The 19511-nt window shown below is 55.7% G+C and overlaps 1 protein-coding gene and 2 pseudogenes across 3 annotated transcripts in view; 2 read left to right on the top strand and 1 right to left on the bottom strand.

The window, feature by feature from the left end:
• The first annotated feature begins 4428 nt into the window (after window positions 1-4428).
• On the top strand, window positions 4429-7313 carry LOC309654055 (thimet oligopeptidase-like; annotated as a pseudogene). The gene is made up of 4 exons (XR_014268296.1): window positions 4429-4754; window positions 4925-5196; window positions 5397-5772; window positions 5852-7313. The product of XR_014268296.1 is annotated as a thimet oligopeptidase-like (transcript).
• Window positions 6181-19511, bottom strand: part of LOC309654054 (unconventional myosin-XVIIIb-like) — a gene marked incomplete at its 3' end in the record, with an annotated part of 32452 nt that continues 19121 nt past the window's right edge. The window contains exons 2-6 of the mRNA XM_082478713.1: window positions 11772-11914; window positions 10838-10938; window positions 9720-9783; window positions 7362-7561; window positions 6181-6253 (exon numbers count right to left, since the gene is read on the bottom strand). Of these exons, the coding sequence (XP_082334839.1) occupies window positions 6181-6253; window positions 7362-7561; window positions 9720-9783; window positions 10838-10938; window positions 11772-11914 (581 nt within the window). The remainder of the gene's footprint in view (window positions 6254-7361; window positions 7562-9719; window positions 9784-10837; window positions 10939-11771; window positions 11915-19511) is intronic.
• Window positions 7761-9334, top strand: LOC309654053 (annotated as a pseudogene). Its single transcript has 2 exons — window positions 7761-7797; window positions 7895-9334. The product of its transcript is annotated as an uncharacterized misc_RNA (transcript).

Here is a 19511-nt window from a genome sequence, read left to right as displayed (position 1 = left end):
GGATGTTTTCTTATGGTTGGTCTGGAGTTATGGGGTTTGGGGCGGAAGACCCAGACAGAGATAAAAATGCCATTCTCCTCAGGTCACATCAAGGATACACACCATCAACGGGACTTATGACAAACGATTTTACCCTTGATCACCTGGCCAGTATCGTCTTTTTTTTCTTGCTGCGTTGGGTCGTCGTTGCGTGTGGGCTTCTGTAGTTGTGGCACGGGGGCTCAGTAGTTCTGGCTCCCAGGATCTAGAGTGCAGGCTCAGTAGTTGTGGCCCACGGGCTTAGTTGATCTGCGGCACCTGGGATCTTCCCGGACCAGGGCTTAAACCTGTGTCCCCTGCATTGGCAGGCAGATTCTTTTCTTTTTTTTCTTTTGCAACCAAAACTTTAATCCCAAGGATTCTCACAAAACATATTACAAATGACAGCATGAAAAAAAAATTGCACAGTAACTCAAAGTTCAGCTCTACAATATACTCTTAATCTGGCAGGACATTGGTATCTTGATAATCTCAAATTTCCAAAGAATATTACAAAGAGCTATGTATTCATGTACAGCAATCACAGAGGGGACGTATGACCTAACTCAAAGGTAAACTAACTTCCTTTAAACTTCTTAGATTTTAAACTCCCTGGACAACCTCTTATCCGGTGTGAAGACTAGTGGAATTTTTAAACCTCTAATCTAGGGTAAGGGTGCGGCTTTCATGTTTACCTGCTGGCTTGGGTTCACAGCACCTTTTAAAGACTGCTTGCTTAACTACAGCTGCATACCATATCCCAGCTACAGAAAGTCTTTTCAATGTTTGCCAGTGTTGCTTCCATAATAGTAAACATCACACTTAGGTGGGCAGGAGATAGAGTTTTATTATCAGTCTAGGCAAGACCAAAAATTCAATGCAAATTCAATTTTGCTTAAGGGAACATTGTAAGGTAACAATTCTTCATATTACATGCCTCACAGGACCCATTTCAAACCATAGAGAATGACACCTTTATGTGTCACTGTCCCAAGAGACAAACAAATGTGAACAACTAAAACATTTAAAAAGTGCACCAAGCTTCGGAAGTCTCAAACAAAACTTGAATATTCTGTACATACTCCTGCCAAATGAAGTTATTGCCTGTACACCACTCCTCTTGCAAAGTGGTCTTCTATTTCCTTTCATCTGACCTAGATCGGCTAGGAGACCTAGAGAAAGATCGGGACGGCTTGTGATTTCTCTCTTGGGACAGGGATCTCTCTCCTCTCCTATATCTAGAAAGGGACCTGCTCTGGCTGACGGAGAAGGCTCTCCATCTTGGAGATGTGTGGGAGGTGGAGGACTCCTCCTCCGATAATCATCTCGAGGGCGACGACCCCAAGAAGGAGGCGGTCACGATTTCGACTTCTCTTTTCCCCATTCGACAGGTCCACTCTTACTCGGCAGCCACATAGTGTTCTCGCATCTAGTTCTCCGGACAGCATCAGCTGCATCTCGGGGATCTTCACATTCAACAAGAGCGAAGCCAGGAGGGTTTTTAGCACCCCACACACTTCAGAGTGGTCCATAATAGCCTAAAGCTCGTTCCAATTCAGCCTTGTTACCACTGTTTCCAAGATTCCCTACATAAACTTTACAGTCCAACGGACAGGAATCACGTTGCAAGACCCTCGTGGCTCCTGGGTTTCACGGGCCACAGGGTGGTCCCGGGCCTCTAGAATCTGGTAGCTGAATCTGCTCGCACAAGCTGTCCTGTGGGCATGCGTTTCCCCCTATGTGTCCAGCCCGGGGCCCTGCTGTCTTGGCCCGGCCTCCCGGGTGAGAGGGTGAACCCCAGCTCCCTGGAGCAGACACTCAGAGCCGTGGTGACCGGACTCACGGCTGACGGGGCTGGAGCGGCGGCTGGACACTTGTGGCCAGCCTGGTGGTGTTTGGCCCCGTCTGCAGTTCCAGTTCCAGCTGAGAAAGAGCCTCCCTGTGTTACTTTCTCCTGGTTGTGTAAGGATCCCCGGTGTCATTTGACAGAAATGTAGACGGTGTGTTCTTTCTCTCTTTTCTCCCTGCTTCCTCTCCTCCCTCTCTGCCTCCCTCTCTCCCTGTACCTCTTTCCCTGTTCCGCTCTCCCTCTACCTCTTTCCCACTCCCTCTCTCTCTCTCCCTCTGTCTCTTCCTCTCTCCCTCTCCCTCTCTCCCTCTTCCCTCTCTCCCTCTTCCCTCTTCCTCTCCCTCTTCCCTCTGCCTCTTTCCTCTGCCTCTTTCCCTCTCCTTCTCTCCCTCCCCCTCTCTCCCCCCTCTCTCTCCCTCTCCCCTGTCTCTGCCTCTCCCTCCGTCTCTCCCTCTGGGAGGGAGTGAGGGAGATGGAGAGATGAAGGGAGCGGGAGAGTTGGAGGGAGAGGGAGAAGAGGGAGGAGAGGGAGGGAGGAGACATCTCTCCCTCCCTCCCTTCCTCTCTCTCCCTCCCTCTCCTCCCTTTCCCTCTCCCTCCGTCTCTCCGTCTCCCTCACTCCCTCTCAGAGAGGGAGAGACGGAGGGAGAGGCAAAGACAAGGGAGAGGGGGAGAGGGAGAGAGGGAGGGGGAGAGAGAGGGGGCAGAGAGGGAGAGCTCTCTTCCTCCCTCCCTCTCCCTCTCTCCTTCTCTCCCTCTCTCCCTCACCCTCTCTCCCTCTCCCTCCCTCCATCACTTTCCCTCCTTCTCCCTCTCCCTCTCTCCCTCCCAGAGAGGGAGAGACAGAGGGAGAGGGAGAGGGGGAAGACAGGGACACGGAGAGGGAGGGAGGGAGGGAGGGAGACAGAGAGGGAAGCAGGCACCCTCTCGCCTTCTCCCTCTCCCTACCTCCTTCTCCGACTCCCCCTCTCCTCTCCCTCTGTCTCTCCCTCTCCCTCCCTCCCTCTAGGAGAGGGAGAGGGAGAGGAAGGGAGGGAGAGGGAGAGAGGGAGGGGGAGGGAGAGGGAGAGGGAGAGGGAAGAGGGAGAGTGGGAGAGAGGGAGAGAAGGAGGAGAGAGGGAAAGGGAGGAAGAGACCTCTCTCTCTCTCCCTCTCTCCGTCTCTCCCTCTCTCCCCCCTCTCTCTCCCTCTCCCTCTCTCCCTCTCCCTTGTCTCTGCCTCTTCCTCCGTCTCTCTGTCTCTGGGAGGGAGTGAGGGAGATGGAGAGACGGAGGGAGAGGGAGAGTTGGAGGGAGAGGGAGGAGAGGGAGCGAGGGAGAGGGAGAGAGGGAGGGAGAGAGGGATAGAGGGAGGGAGGAAGAGACGTCTTTGTTTTTCCCTCTCTCCCTCTATTCCTCTCTCCCTCTCCCCCCTCCCTCTCCTGCTCTCTGTCCCTCTCCCTCCACCTCCTTCCCTCTCTGGAGAGGGAAGGAGGTGGAGGGAGAGGGAGAGGGAGCACGAGAGGGAGAGAGGGAGAGGGAAAGAGGTATAGGAAGAGCGGAACAGGGAAACAGGGACAGGGAAAGGGGGACAGGGAGGGAGGGAGAGGGAAAGAGGGAGAGGGAGAGCAGAGCAGGGAAACAGGGACAGGGAAAGAGGGAGGCAGAGAGGGAGAGGGAAACGGGGAGAGGGAGGGGGGACGGATAGAGGGAGAGGGAGAGAGGGACAGGGAAAGAGAGACAGGGATGGAGGGAGGGAGAGAGGGACAGGACAGGGCAAGAGGGACAGGGAGAGAGGGAGGGAGAGAGGCAGAGGGAAAGATGGAGGGAGAGTGAGAGGCAGGGAGGTAGAGGGAGGGAGGGAGGGAAGGAGACAGAGAGGGAGACAGGGAGAAGGGCTGATGGGGGCTCCCTCCCCCTCCCATCCTCTGCCCACTGCTTTCTCTTTTTTCTGCTTCAACAAACACCAGGCGCCTTTTAGATCAGCCCTGAAGTCAACGTTGATGCTTGGGACGGCCTGACCTCCCCACTGCCTTCCAGCCCAGGACCACAGCTGGGATATGAAGTCTGCGGGGCCCTGGGGGGGGGGGGCGGCGGCGGCGGCGGCGGAGGCAGGCACCTCCTCTGACGCCCAATCTCTCCTCGTTTACGAGGCAGCCGCCAGCTCCCCTCCCTGACTCCCCAAGATTCCCATATTCCTTTTAAATATGTGTTGATAATGCCATGAGCTACTATTTAACTTTTCCACGAGGACCCACCTCCCGAAATGCAGTGGTTTTCAGCCTTGGCTGCACTAGAGAACCCCCAGGGAAGGGAGAGACGTCTGTACCTCCCTCTCTCTCCCTCTCCCTCCGTATCTCCTTCTGGCTCTCTCCCTCTCCTTCTGGGGTGATGCCCGATGAGCTCAGATTCGCAGATGTTCCCCCCATCCCCTCTCTGTGCCTTGCGTGGGGCCTGGGCCTTCTCACTGTGGCCCGGGAACAGCCTTGACATTCAGACATCGGTTCCTGCAAGGACACTTGTGTTTGGTCCATACCGCATGTGGCTGCAGTCTGTGCTTCTCTCGTTTAGCATCTTCAGTAGATGGGGGCTGTGCATGAGCCCTTCATCTTCCCCGCAGACACCACTGGTGCTTGCTCGGCCTCGCGGGTGATGTCCACGGGGGACAGACCTGTGTCCCCACCTTCTTGGGCTGCAGACAGGCCACGTTGGTCCTGTGGTGACTGGGGGCTCCCAGGAAAACCCCACCGCAGACCCGGAGAGGTGGCCCCAGAGAAGGTGGCGTACGCCTGGGGCCGGGCCTCACCAGCCAACCACGGGCCACCTGCAGCAACAGGTCTCTCGCCGTCCAGGGGCTGGGTGTTCGGGCGCCGTGGGGATGAGCTGCTGTCTGCACGGCAGCCAAATTTGTATTGTTGAGCCCGGGGAGGCCCCTGGGTGGCTCCTGGAGAGCCTGGTCACATTTCTTCCTGCCCTTGGCCTTAGAGCTCGTCATGGTTCACGCCGTTTCTGGTTCCAAAAGGACCTGTGTTCATAAAGACCACATGTTAGGACAGCACCAAAGTGTCTAGAAATCCAGGCCAGGAGGAGGAGGGGGGGGATTGGCTGTGCCCGCCAGTGGCCTGAGAGCCCTGCCCACCCACAGAGACCTGGCCTGGGGCCTGTGGGGAGGGCGTGGCCCACGGTCCCCAGCGCTGGCTGTCTCTGGGTTCCAGGAGAACTGCGCGATCCTCGGGGAGCTGGTAAGGCTGCAGGCTCATAAGTCCCGCCTGCTGGGATTCAGCACGCGTGCCGACTCCGTGCTGGAGATGAACATGGCCAAGACCAGCCAGGTGGTGGCCACTTTCCTAGGTAACCCCGCCTCCCCGAGTCCCAGTGGGGACGGGGATCAGGTGGACCTTGACTGGACGTGGTGCTGCCTGAGACCCCACTGTGTCAGCCCTTGGGGGTCGCCTTCCCCAACCCTTCATTCTGCCTCGAGGGGCGTGGGGTGGGGGGCGGCTGGGGGGCTGCCACAGGGACATAGCCGAGCCTCTCCCCTCCGCCCGCAGATGAGCTGGCCCAGAAGCTGAAGCCCCTCGGGGAGCAGGAGCGGCCGTGATCCTGGAGCTAAAGAAGGCTGAGTGCCAGAGGCGGGGCCTGCACTTTGACGGGCCCATCAACGTCTAGGACCTGCGCTACTACATGAACCAGGGGGAGGAGACGCGCTACCACGTGGGCCAGTACCTGCTCAATGAGTCCTTCCCCATGCAGGTGGTCACGCGTGGGCGGCTGGGCATCTCCCAGGAGCTGCTGGGACTGACCTTCGACCTGGAGGAAGGCGCCAACATGTGTCACGAAGATGAAGATGTGAGGCTCTACAGGGTCCGGGACGCGGCCTCGGGCAAGGTCATCCATCAGCAAGTTCTACCTGGACCTCTACCCTCGGTGCATGCGTGGGGGAACCTGTCGGCCGTGGGCCGGGGCTCCTCTGTGGTAGCGGGGCCTCACCCGCGTCCCTCCCCAGGGAAGGGAAGTCCGGGCACATGGCCTGCTTTGGCCTGCAGCCGGGCTGCCTGCAGCAGGACGGGAGGCGCCAGATTGCCATTGCGGCCATGGTGGCCAACTTCACCAAGCCTACGCCCAACCCGCCCTCCCTGTTGCAGTATGATGAGCTGGAGACCTACTTCCATGAGTTCTGGCAAGCGATGCACCAGCTCCGCTCCCAGGAGGGTGCGGGCAAGGGGCTGAAGGCAGGGGGCGGGGAGGGCCCGGGCTCTCCCGTGGTCCTCAGGCAGGCCCTCGCCACGGGATTCCTCCGCTGATGTCACCCCGCACGAGGCGACGCCCTCGGTGTCAGTTTCCATCATCAAACCCCACGCACTGGGCGCGTAAACAACGGAAGTGGATGTCCTCGAGACTCTGGAGGCTGGAAGTCCCAGATCAAGGAGTCAGGACTGGTTCCCTGCATGTTAAATACATGTATTCAAGAGTTGCCTTTAAAAAAGACAAAATAGAAGAAAGGAACGTTGCATGCAAGGCTGGTGACAGGCGGTGATGAGAACCAGAGGGTAGGCTCTGAGGCTGGGAGCGCCACGCCCTGTGAGGCCCTGGGGCTGCTGCCAGTCTCGGTGGAGGCTCAGCAAGTCCCAGTGACTTCCCAATGGGGGGGGGTCCCCAGCTGAGCGCCTGGGCCCAGGACCCAGTGCTAGTTCAGTCTTCCTGCGGTCAGCCATTCGTCCTGAGAGCGATGCTCTCACAGACTGCAACCGGAGCGCGTGGGGACACTTTACTGAGCTGTGCAGCCGTCACTACTGCCCTGTTCTGGAACATTTCCCTCACCCCAAAAAGGTCCCTCACGCCCTTAGTTATCATTCCCTCCCCTCCCCTGCCCCTGACAACCAGGAACCCACTCTGACTCTGTGGATCTACCTGTTCTGGACGTTTCCCCTCAGTGGGGTCACACCCTGTGTGTCCTTCTGTGTCTGACTTCTCTCGCTGAGCATCATGTTCTCACGGTGCATCCACGTGGCAGCAAGTGGCAGGGCTTCACACCTTTGCATGGTCGAGGGCCGGAAAAAAGACAAACGAAAAGAAAGGCACGTTGCCTGCGGCTCTGGTAACAGCCGGTGATGAGAACCAGAGGGTAGGCTCTGGGGCCGGGAACGCCACGCCCTGTGAAGCCCTGGCGCTGCTGCCAGTCTTGGCGGGGCACGGGCAGCGCCGTCCCCCAGGAGCTGCTGGACAAGCTCATCAAGTCCCGGCTGGCCAACCCCCGTGCGGCTGGGCCGAGGGAAAGGAAAGGGGCTCCCGGACCGCCCGGCTGGAAAGCGCGGCCTGGACACAGTGCCAGCACCCCCGTCTCCTTCCTCCCGCCCTCCAGGCCTCTTCAACCTGCGCCAGATCGTCCTGGCCAAGGTGGACCAGGCCCTGCACATGCAGACGCCCTCGGACCCGGCCTAGGACAATGCCCGCCTCTGCCAGGAGATCCTCGGGGTCCCAGCCACGCCAGGTAGCCAAGCGCACACCGGGCCCACCTTAGCGGTCGGTTGGCGGCTACTGCCCAGGTCAAGAGGATCCTCTGGTGGTGTGTGAAGGGGGACCGACTGACGGGCTCTGGTTGAGGCCCGCTGACCTCTGGCCTCTTCCTGCCTGGGTTCCTGGGCTGGTCCCTCCAGCTGTGGCCCGCGGAGTCCGAAGGTGGGCTGGGCGTATCTGCACGTGCTTTCTCGAGAGCCTGGAAGAGGCAGGAGAGGGCTTCATACCCCAGACGGAACGCGTCGACGAGGTTTGCCCGTGCGTGTCGGTGCGGAGACGCAGTTCACTCCCTCGTGAGCACTTTAATCCGCGCCCTCCCCGTGCTGGAGGGCGAGCCCTGACTCATCCCTTGGAGCCTCGGGCAGCTGTCCTTGTAAGAGGCTTAGGGGTGAACCCTCATGAGCTTCAGCAGAAAGTCGGCAAAGATTGATTTGTGTCCCTCCACTGAGTTGCCCGCAAGGTCCCCGTTTTCTAGAAGTGTTGGGCCAATACTCCCTCTAGTGGCAGGGGACTCAGACAGGGCTGCTTTGAGGCCCCAAGCTCTGGGCTCTGGGGAAGGGGCACAGAGCGGCCAGGGGGCCGGGCAGGAGCCTCTCCGCGTGTGTCCCAGGGACCCACCTGCCTGCGACCTTCGGCCACCTGGCAGGAAGCTACGACGCCCAGTCCTATGGCTACCTGTGCAGCGAGGTGTACTCCGCGGACACGGTCCACACACTCGTTTCAAGCAGGAGGGCGTCCTGAGTGGCAAGGTGAGAGGCCAGCCTGCCGTGCAGACCAACACGGAGGTCCTTGGCCTGGGCCTAGATGCTTGTGCCGCCCGCCTGGGCCTGCCAGGCTCTGAGGGCCCTGCCCAGAACCCCCTGCTCCCCTGCCCTTTGTTGAGTCACAGCAGAGGTGGCCACACCCACGCCCTCCGTGAAGGGGGTGCTCCACCCTCCTGCAGCCCCGCCCCCTCTCCTCAGGTTGCCAGGGACTACAGAAGCTGCATTCTGAGGCCAGGGGGCTCCGAGGATGCCAAGGGCATGGTGAAGCTCTTCCTGGGTTGTGACCCCACGCAGGACGCCTTCCTCCTGAGCAAAGGGCTGCAGGTTGAGGGCTGCAAGCCGCCGGCCTGCTGACGGCACGGGGTTTTGCCCCCCGAGGCGGGCCGGGTGCCTTAGCGCCCCGTCGGGGCAGGGGAGGGGCCGCGTGTCCTCCCAGCCCCCGAGTCCCCGGTGGCCGGCCTAGGCCAAAAGTCTCCATCTGGAAGTGTCTGGAAAGCCTGGCATCAAGGCTCCCCCTTGTTGCACTAATGCAATCCCTTCCTGGGGAGCTTTCCTGGTAACAAAACGGTTCTTTGAAAACGCAGCCATTAATAAAAAAGACTCTACTCCTGGTCTCTGCCTGCCGTCCCTTCCACCACAGGAGTGGCATGGGGGCCGTCACACTGGGGGGAGTTCTGACCTTGGTCGGGGATCAGCCCTGGGGCCGTGGTGACGCGTCTGGGTCACTGGGAGACGGCTGAGCTGTGGGGTGAGTTCAGACGGGGATGGTGCCCCGCACCCCGACCGGGCAGGCTCTCCAGTGAGGGGGTGTCAGTTTCCTGCCAGCCTCTCGCCCGTCACTGTTTGGCATCTCGGGGGCTGTGACTGGCTGGAGCTGGTTCTGGCGGTGGGCACAGCTGCGGGAAGCCCGGCTGTGGCTGTCCCTGTCCCCGTGTCCTGTCCTCCTGCTCACGGCCGGCCGGCTGGCTCCCTCTGGTCATCGGCAGCTGCTGAAGTCTGGACCACAGCAAGGGGCCACCTTCCTGGGTCCTAGCGATTCTTCCCAAAGGCCTTAGGGATGTGTTTTGGTGGCAGTAGGAATTCAGAGAGGGTGCTGCACTACTGGAGCGGTAGGGTGGCTCTGGACCGTCCCGTGTGTCCTTCCCTGGCCTTTGAGCTCCTCGGGAGCCCTGCCTCCGGCCCTTCGCCCCCACAAAGGACGCCAGGCAGCGGAGTGCTCTGTCCTCCCCTCAGCCTGCCCGCTCGTTCTGTTGTTATTTTACCGAAGAGGACACAGACATTCAGAGAGGCTAGGGTCCATGCCTGAGGTCTCACATCCAGTAAGTGTCAGAGCCGGGGTTTGAACCCAGACAGCCTGTCCCGGAGACCGCGCCCTTACCTCTACACAAACCACCTCCTGGTTCCCTTTATTAGCACAAGACTCATTTCCCTGACAAGCCCAGGCCCCATAAAGGCAACCCTGCCTCCCCCACGTGACCAGCCCTTGCCAACTACTCACCCCAGTGGCAGAGGGACGAGCCACACAGGGGACCCGCCCATCTTGGCCATGGGGACACAGACACCCACTCACACCCAGAAGGACCTCCTCTTTACCTTAGGCCACACGCCCATGCCGAAGGAGCTGCTGTCTGCCAGCTGGTGCAGGTACAGTTCTGTCCTGGAAACAGAGAAGGGACCAGAAGTAAGGGAGGACCCACCCACACCAGTGGCCTGGCAGGGCAGGTGGGCATCATGGCACGGGGCTCCACAGAGTGCCCCAGGTGGCCCCGGGGTCTGCCTCAGGCCCTGGCCCTGCCTCCCGAATATTCCTCACTTGCTGCCCTCAATGGGCCCTTCTTAAGTGAAGGCCTTCCAGAAGCTTCCTTACTCCTCAGTTACCCTGCTCTGAAAACTGGGAGTTTCCTCTCTAATCTGCCCTCTCTCCAAAGGGTAAGGTGCCCCTCTGGCCTTAGCCAGGAGGCTCAGGACAGGTTGGGCCTGCCCTTCAGATGGGGGTGGAAGGCAGGAGACAAATGATGGGGGACGCAGAGGCAAATTGAAAATTATCACCCCTCGCCTGGGGTGAGCACTCCCTGGAGCTTCACTAGATAGAACCTTACTCATTCGTTCAACAGATGAGGAAACCAAGGCTCAGAGACAGGGAGCCACATGTCCAAGAATTCCCAGGAGTCAGCGAGGGGCAGAGATGACTCCCTGGGCCACCTCCCCCAGAAGGCCCTCCCAGATGAGTCTTGTGGCTTCTCTGCTGTTCCACCTGGTGCCTCCTCGCCCTGAGCTACCCTCAGGTGCACCCAAGGCTCTCACAGAGTTTAGGAGCTTCTGGAAGATTTGGGGTCTGCTGTTCCTTGCCCACCTCCCACGCTGCTGTCAGAACCTGTACCAAAATGTCACCGTCACAGCAGACATCCACCACCACCCCCCAGCGTGTATAAAGAGCCATATGTGACTTATCTCACTTAATCCTGTAAGGTCAGCAGTCAAGGTACTATTTCCACTTTACAGAGGAAGAAACGGAGGTTCAGAGCAGGTGACACCTGGCCAGGTTCACCCAGCCCAGGAGCAGTACCAGGCAGCAAGAATCAGAGGCCAGATTCCTAACCACTGGGCTCCACTGACTCTCAGCTCTGGGCAGAGGCAGGGCTGGGGCCCTGGAGAGCGGAGGCCCTTTGTCTCACTGCCCTCGGCCGTCCCTGCTCAGCCCAGTCGCTCACCTGAGAGCCAGGTCCAATCCGGATAGCATCTGGGAGAAAACCTCGAAATTGCCTTCCCCTTCCAGCTGCCGGGCCACGTGGCTCTTCTCCAACAGCATCGTCTGCCAGGGGAGAGGACAGGCGCCGGTCAGCACGAGGCCCCGCTAGGCTGCCCGCACACCCCCACCAACCCCCAGGCCCACTCTTCGAGGCAGCACCTCAGGCCCCAACTTGGCTGGACGCCTCCAAATCAAAACGTGCCAGGCCTTTGTCTCACTGATTCAGAGTCCACGCAGGCAATCAACGAATGCAACGGGCTCATTCCGATGAAGGAATCCAAGGGTACTAACAATTAACCCAGAGCCGCCCTCCAACACACTCTTATGCAACCGAAGCCCTTAATAACTTGACCCACATGGTGATGCACGGTAGACTTTCAGGGCCGGGACAGAAAGGGATTTATCGTGCACCAGCGAGTCTGGGTATTCTCCTAGCTCCACATACAAACAACCCTTCTAATAACCTAATCCTGTTTTCTGTTCAAACAGAATGTTTGCGGGGGCGGGGGGGGGGGGGAAGGGGAGGAGCCAGGTGATTTCAGAGAGAGGAACAAACAGGCCATGTGCCTGTCACACACGGGCTGCCGCAGAAGGCCAGCGAGCGCCTGTTTAATTTCAGCTTACGCTTTTAAGACCCAGCTAATGAGCGGCTGAATTATGTATCTACTCATGAATATTTCATCCCTGTGATACTCCGAGGCACAGACGAGCCGGCCTGCTCCGGGAGGAGATGTCTGGGCACTGAGTGAGGTGGGGAGGAGCTGGCCTTGGCCTGGGGAGCGATGACCATTTAGACACATTCCAGGGTCCCAGCTGGAGGCGTGGGCCCTGCTGAGTGGGGCTGAGGCTACTGCAGCCCCAAAGAGCCCCCTCTCCCTCCCACCCAGAGGCCTCACCTGGAGCTGGGTGGCCGTGACTCGGCCTGTGGCGTTCAAGTCCAGTGACATCACCATGGAGCACCGGGTGGCACGGCGGCTGTGGCCGGTGAACACGGAGCCAAAGGCCCGGAGGACAGTGAAGGTGGCTCGAATCTTCTCCACTGGTGGGGCACAGACAGGGCATCACCCGTGGCCCGGGTGCTGCCACCCCCACCTCTCACAGGACCCCATTCTGGCCCCAGGCCCCAGCAGGGGCCCCTCCACTCCCCCAACTCAGCTCTAAGCCACACCTCTTCCGCTGCTGGGCTGGCCCTGTGCTGCAAGCAGGGGCGTGGGGTGAGCAAGAGTGAGCCCAGAAGGGGACATACACACACCTAGGATTGGTACGATCTGAGTGACAAGGGCTGCCCTATGGCCTCCTGGGCCTGGTGGAGTCTAGGAGGAGGGCAGAGCATTAACATTCTTGGACCTGCTCTCGGGGAACGCCCATCACAGCCAGCTCAAAAAGCCCAGCAGTCCCAAGCTTTTTAACATAACTATTTAACAAGCACCCACTATGTGCTAGGCACCTGGATACAGCCTAGCCTGACTCCCACTCCCCCAACACACACTTTCAGCAGAACTACATTCTGGGAGGGCCTCTCCTTGCTGTATCCCCAGCTCCTCCTAACAGGGCTCTAACCTGGGCCAGGTGCAGAACAGGTGATCAATAAAGCATTGGAATAACCCCAGTGGAGAAGCAGGATAGTACAATGGTTAAACAAGCTTGAATATGGCCTCTCCCCGTTGTTAGTCACCTGATTTGGAGCGAATAAATTAACCTCCCTGTGCCTCAGATACCCCATCTATAAGATGGGGGTAATAATAGTACTTACTTACCTCATGTGGTTGCCACAAAGACTAAAAGATTTAATAATGTAAAGTGCTCAGAACATGCTCCAAATGTGGTGGTGTTAGTATTGTTTGTTATTATTAGAAAAGCAATACTGCCTGGGCCATATATTCTCAGCAGGGGGAATACTGCCCCCAAGAGGGCAGAAACTGATTCTTGAGGATGGGGGCAGTTTTCCTTTCTTATGTATAGAATAGAGCACAGATACACACACACACACACACACACACACACACACACACGTCTGTGTGTGTCTGTATATATATACACACATACACACACACTGCATAAGCAAATATATGGTGAATCTATGGCATTAACTTTTCATGGTGGGAGACGATTAGGAGAAAGAACAACTAAAAAGGCTCCTCAGAGGGGCAACAATACATTGAGAACACTGGCCCAGGGGTAACAGCTCTGGAGCCAAACTGTCTGTGTTTGAATCTCGGTGCTAGGATGTATGAGCTGTGTGGCCTTGGGCAAGCTGGTTAACCTCCCTGCGTTTTAATGGCCTCATCTATAAAATTCAAATAATAATAACGTCTACCTTATAGGGATGTTTTAAATAATAAATAAGTTAACCTGCTTGGAATAGAGCCTGGCGCGTAAGTCCTCAGCAAGCATTTACCACGATCACCATCAATATTGTAATTATTATCACCAACTGACACTATTTTTTATTGAAGTATAGTTGATTTACAATGTTGAAACTCTTTCTTTAATGCCCAGCTCAAACATCATTTCCTCAAGGAAGCCCCCCGGCCCCTTCTCTGTGCTCCCTCCGCCTCTCCCCTCCCCAGCTCGGCCAGCAAGCGGTGCAGAGCATCGGAGTCTGGCACAGATGTGCAGCTGAGTCTCCCTTCCGGCTGTCAGTGCCTCCTTGTCTCTGTTTTTACTTATCGGGTCCTCTGCACAGTCCAGTGGGCTGTGCGCTGCACAAGGACACCACACCTAAGGGCACAGCATTTATATCAGATAGCCATAGGCCTGTATACTTATTAGGATGATGGCCCAGAACGTGGTGGTCAAGTGTTTGGTTCTAACAATGTCAATGCGTGACGACTGTTCCACATGTGGCAGTGAGTGTCTTAGGCAAGGAGTACCTGTTTCTAATTCACACAAAAGTACCCAACAGACTAGGGGTGGCCCTGCCCAGAAGCCAGCACAGGGTCTGCACACAGGTGCTCAGTGAACGCTAGCTGAGCAGATATAAGAAAGAGCCGCCCAGCACCCCCTCTGACTCTCCCTTCCCTTCCCCCATGCCACCGCCCCCACCACGTCCCAGCTGCACGTCACCTGGAGACCACTGTACCCGAGACCCTGCCATCCACACTGCCTGCCATCCCCACCAGGTGCTCCAGGACCTGCTCGCAGCAGGTGGTCTTGCCAGCACCGCTCTGGCCCAGGGCCACGATGCTCTGGTCCCTCTGCTGGCTCAGCAGAGCCCAGTACACCCGCTGGGCCAGGGAGCCAACGTGGGTGGGTAGGCCATCCCGGCAGCTCCTGGGCACCTGCAGGAAGAGCACCGGCATCAGCCTTCCCACCCAGCCGGGGCCCAGGGAGCACTCCACAATGCTCCAACCCGGCCTCAAGCCCAGATCCACGTCCATGCCTCCCATCCTACTCCAGCCTTGTCAGAGACGTCGTGCATTTTTCTGGAGAGAGCCCAGCCTGGAGATCTAGTCCTGCCACTGGCTCGCTGTGAGTCCTTGGGCAGCCTTGGACCCTGCTCTGAGCCTGGCCTCTTCTTCAGCCAATGAGAGGCTTGAACTAAAGCGGCATTAGCTCATGGGGCTCATCTCACTTGCTACACAAAGGACTGGATCGTACCTGTCTGAAATGAAGCAGGTGGATAAAATGGCTCAATTGATGAGTGACGTCTGCCATGGAAACAGAATGGGGCATGGGGGAATTGGCGGTACGTGTGCTATGTATTTGCTATAACAGATTTAGATACCGGAAGCCCCTTTGACTTCATTCATTCATCCATCCATACATTCATTCACTCAGTAAAAAAAAAAATTCATTGAGTGTCTACTACATAGCAGGCACTAACCCAGGCACTGGGGGCACAACACTACTCAAGGCGAATAAAGGAAATCTCTGCCAACCGTGAGGAGATATCATTATACACCTATTAAGATGGCTAAAAAACCTGTTTTTAATTTTTTTTGACGCACTACCAAGTTCTGGTTAAGATGCAGAGCAAGTGGAATTCTCCCACAATGCTACACAATACAGCCACTCTGCAGAACAGCTTGGCAGCCTCTTTTACAGTGATACGTACACCCGTCATACAACTGAGCAACCCCACTCCTAGGTATTTACCCAAGAGAAATGGACATTTGTGTTCACCAAAAAACCCTCTGTCACTGGTTATATGGAGTAGGTATTCAAACTCATCAACAAACTAGAAACAACCCAAATGTCCCTCAACTAAAGAACTAAGATAACCAACCACCCTGGTTTTAGCACTGAAAGTCCCATGTCCCAGAAAAACCATTCCCTCCCACGGAAACCAGGACAACTGGTCCCCCTCCGAACAGATAAACAAAGCTGTGCAATAAAATACAATAGAATAAAAGAACTAACGGCTCACAGCTGCAACAATATGGGTGAATCTCAAATGCGCTGTGCATTGTGATAAGTGGAAGAAGCCGATTCCAAAGGTTACATGCAGTACAATTCCATTTATATGACTTTTCAGAAAAGGCACAACTAGGGAAAAGGGACAAAAGAACAGATTAGTGGCTGCCCAGGGCGGGACATGGGGGAGGGGATGACCACAAGGGTATGGAGAACTTTTGGGGGTGATGGGAACTGTCCTGTAATTGATGGCAGAGACAGTTTCACAACTATACGTGTTTGTCAAAAACTTACAGAAGTGAACACTAAAAAGGGTGACATTAACTGTATGTAAATTATACCTTAATAAACCTGACTTAAGACAAAAAAAGCCCTGCCTGTAGAGCTTGCTTTCCTTTGGGAGAAGACAGATGATAAAAAACCAACTAATTAAATTATACTGAACGGGAGTCATTTGAAAGCCATGAGCTTGGATGAGATCACCAAGGAAGCGGGCGTTTAAAGAGGGAGACAGAAGAGGTGTAGGGATGGGGCACCCAGACTTGGAGAGATCAGGGACCAGCAAAGGAGGCTGAGAGGGAGGGCCAGCGGGACAGAAGGAAAACCAGGAGAGCGGAATTCCTGAGCTGCGGAAGGGAGTGATGGCAGGAGGAGGGAAGGACCAGCCCCTGAAGTGCTGCTGAGGGTCAAGTCAGAGGAGGCCGGAGAATTGTCCACTGGGCTTGGCAGCATGGAGGTCACTGTGACCTTGACAAATGTCTGCTTAGCGTGGTTTTCAGGGAGAACGGAAGAGGGCGGTGGAGGTAGTGAGGGCAGTAGAAAGGCACCAAAGGGAGCAGGGAAACGGGCCTGGCTGGAGGAGGACCTTGGAAGCCCAGGATGCTAAGCGGGTGACAAGTGGGCTAGCATCCACCCTCCCAGTGGCTTGGCAGGACCAGGGGCACAAACTCCAGTGTGGCGGCCCTCCCCCCTCCCCGAACCCCCAGCCTGGAGCTAAGGAGCACCCCCAGTGCACTGTTGGCCTTTCCTACCCCAAGGCCCCCAGGAACAGCAATGAGTCCCCATCCTGACACAAATCAAAAGGCTCACAGACCTACTAGAGAATGGACCTGAGGATATGGGGAGGGGGAAGGGTAAGATGTGACAAAGTGAGAGAGTGGCATGGACATATATACACTATCAAACGTGAAATAGATAGCTAGTGGGAAGCAGCCGCAGAGCACAGGGAGATCAGCTTGGTGCTTTGTGACCACCTAGAGGGGTGGGATAGGGAGGGTGGGAGGGAGGGAGATGCAAGAGGGAAGAGAATATGGGAACATACGTATATGTATAACTGATTCACTTTGTTACACAGCAGAAACTAACACACCATTGTAAAGCAATTATACTCCAATAAAGATGTTAAAATCAATCAATAAATAAAAAAGGCTCAGCAGGACCCCAAACCTGGCAAAGTAGGACAGGCCGCCACACTGGCTGGACACAGCCTAAGGGAACGCAGCGGGCAGGGGGTCCTGAGGTCCGAGCCTCGGAGCCACCTCCCGCTTTGGAAACATAAAGTTCAAGGGCCAGGCTATCCCAATCGTCAGCCTTCTTAGGCTGCAGGGGAACAGGGAGGATTCTGCAGACCCAGGCCCCGCAGTCACACACAGGTACCCCTGCATGCTTGCACACGGGCACGCTCAAGGGCACACGCACCCAACAGCTGCAGAGGCCTCTGCACACAGGTGTGCCCATCTACACCCCACGCAGTCACAGCACACTCACCCCAAAAGAGGCCTGCACCCCCAGGCACGCACCCAGCTCCCAGCCACCCGGCAAGCCCAGACCCCCAGTGAGAGAGGCCCCCAGCCCTGCCTGGACCCCTTCTAGCCCATCTTCAAGGAGGCCTCAGTCCCAGCCTCACCGCAGGTCTCTGCTCCCACCTGGTGGCCATTTGAGGAACCAGAGGGGACTCAGCCAAAGACAGAAGGCAGCTGTGGGTGTGGGAGGCAGCGTGACTTGAGGGGAACCCACGCCCACCGCAGGGTTACAGGGGCTTAGGGGGATCACGGGACTCAAGTTCCTCCTACCAGGTTGGGTCCCAATCCCCGCACTTTTAGGCTCTTTGACCCAGGCCGTGTAGCAGACGCCGCAAACGAGGACAGTCACGGTCGAGAGAACGGGGCTTGCGGAGAGACCGGTGACAAACACCCCTCCCAGGGGCCCCTAAGGAACCAGAGCAGGCTCTCGGGGCCTTGGGCTGCAGTAACAGAAGCACAGCCTGCCTGGCAAGGGAGGGGAGAGTGCAGCGTCGCCCTTCCAGGCTAATGAGAACCTACTGTTATAGCAAAGGGAACTCTACTCAGTGCTCTGTGGTGACCTAAATGGGAAGGAAATCCAAAAAAGAGGGGATATATGTATATGTATAGCTGATTCACTTTGCTGTACAGCAGAACTACGCTCGCATAAAAATTAATTTTTTTAAAAAGGTGCCTTTTGTTATGTTAATGAGGTGACTTTTGGAAAGCCAAATATATATGAGATGACCAAATATATATATATATATATGTATATATATATATATTTTTTCCTTTCTAGATTACCAGTTTATTATAAAAGGATCTAACTCAGGAACAGCCATATGGAAGAGACGCACAGGGCAAGGTATGGGGAAAGGGGTGCAAAGCTTCCATGCTGTCCCACCTGGCACCTCCCTGTGTACACCAATCCAGAAGCTCTCCAAACTCCATTCTTTTAATTTCACTGAAGCTTCGTTATGTAGACAGGATTAACTGATTCAACCTCAAGCCCCTCTACCCTTCAAGGGGTGGGGGGGAGGGTGAAAGAGACTGAAAGTTCCAATCCTCTAATTCTGGTTGGTTCCCCTGGCAACCAGCCCCTTCCTTAGGGGCTTTCCAAAAGTCACCTCATTAACACAAACTCAGGTGTGGTTGAAAGGGTTTTGTTATGAATATCAAAAGACACTCCTATCTGGAAATTCCACGGGGTTTAGAAGTTTTGTGCCAGGAATGAGGGACAAAGACCAAATATATATTTTATTATACCTACTCCCTAATACTAAATCTTACTGCTAATAAGGTAAGTACAATTAAAACTATAGTGAAATACCATTTTCACCTATCAAATTGGCCACATGGAAAAGTTTGATATTACTCTGTGTTGGTGAGGATACTGGGGAACAGGCAATCTCATACACTGCTAGTGCAAGTATGAAGGGCAGCATCTGCTGAAATTTTCAATGCATATTTCCTTTAATCCAGCAAGTCCACTTTTGTGGGCAATTCAGAACGCTCTCTAGAATATGGGTCAGCAAATTTTTTTTTTCCAAAAAGGGCGAAAATGTAAATATTTTAAGCTTTGGGCCACGTGGGAGATGGCCAAATATATATTTTTGGTCTGAATGACCAAATATGTATTTTTCTTCATAAATCACAATATTGCACCCAGCTCAATAAAAATCTTCAAATGCTTTGCACATCAGCTGGCTTTGACAAGTCTTCACCTCTCCCCCCACCCCCTTCCTCTCTCCCTAAATCATGCTCTGAGTGTTTCTTGAAGAAATAGAAAAATCTTGGCTCCTCCAGCACATTGCCTCTCCACTCTCCATATTTGTGGTTGCCTCACTGACCCAGGTTGGCCACACGTCCCTTGCCAGCCACCTTACAGCCTGGTGAGATCCTGGACCTCCCAGATGGGCCTCCTGGCCTAGGGATGACCAGTAATATTTCTCTCAAATGCTAGCATCTACTGATCTGTAGTTGGGGACTGCCTGGAGTGTTGTATTGAGAAGGATCCTGAGCTATGGCTGAACTAGCAAGAAAGTGTGTGGTGATTGACTAGCAATGTCTGCCATGGGCGCAGGAATGGTTAGGAGTGGTGCCTGTGCCAAGTGTTTGCCATTTCCAGCCTGGGGCTTCCCCTGCCACAGTGAGGCAAGAGGTTGGTCAGTCTTTTGCTGGGAGGCTCCCCTGACTGCTCCATCACAGGGCTGTCTTTCTACCCCTGCTCCCTTGCTACCTGGAGTTTTGCTGTCTCATACGGCAGCCACTAGCCACATGGGGCTATTTCAATTTAAATTAATTGAAATTAAATTAAAACCTCAGGGGCTTCCCTGGTGGCACAGTGGTTAAGAATCCGCCTGTCAATGCAGGGGACACGGGTTTAAGCCCTGGTCCGGGAAGATCCCACATGCCTCGGAGCAACTAAGCCCGTGCACTACAACTACTGAGCCTGCGCTCTAGAGCCGGTGAGCCACAACTACTGAAGCCCACGCACCA

Source organism: Balaenoptera physalus, assembly GCF_965194825.1.
Source record: "Balaenoptera physalus genome assembly, contig: HAP1_SCAFFOLD_1836, whole genome shotgun sequence".
In the NCBI taxonomy this organism is placed as follows: domain Eukaryota; kingdom Metazoa; phylum Chordata; class Mammalia; order Artiodactyla; family Balaenopteridae; genus Balaenoptera; species Balaenoptera physalus.
The sequence above is the reverse complement of the archived record's forward strand: the minus strand, read 5'-3'. Positions and strand labels throughout refer to the sequence as shown.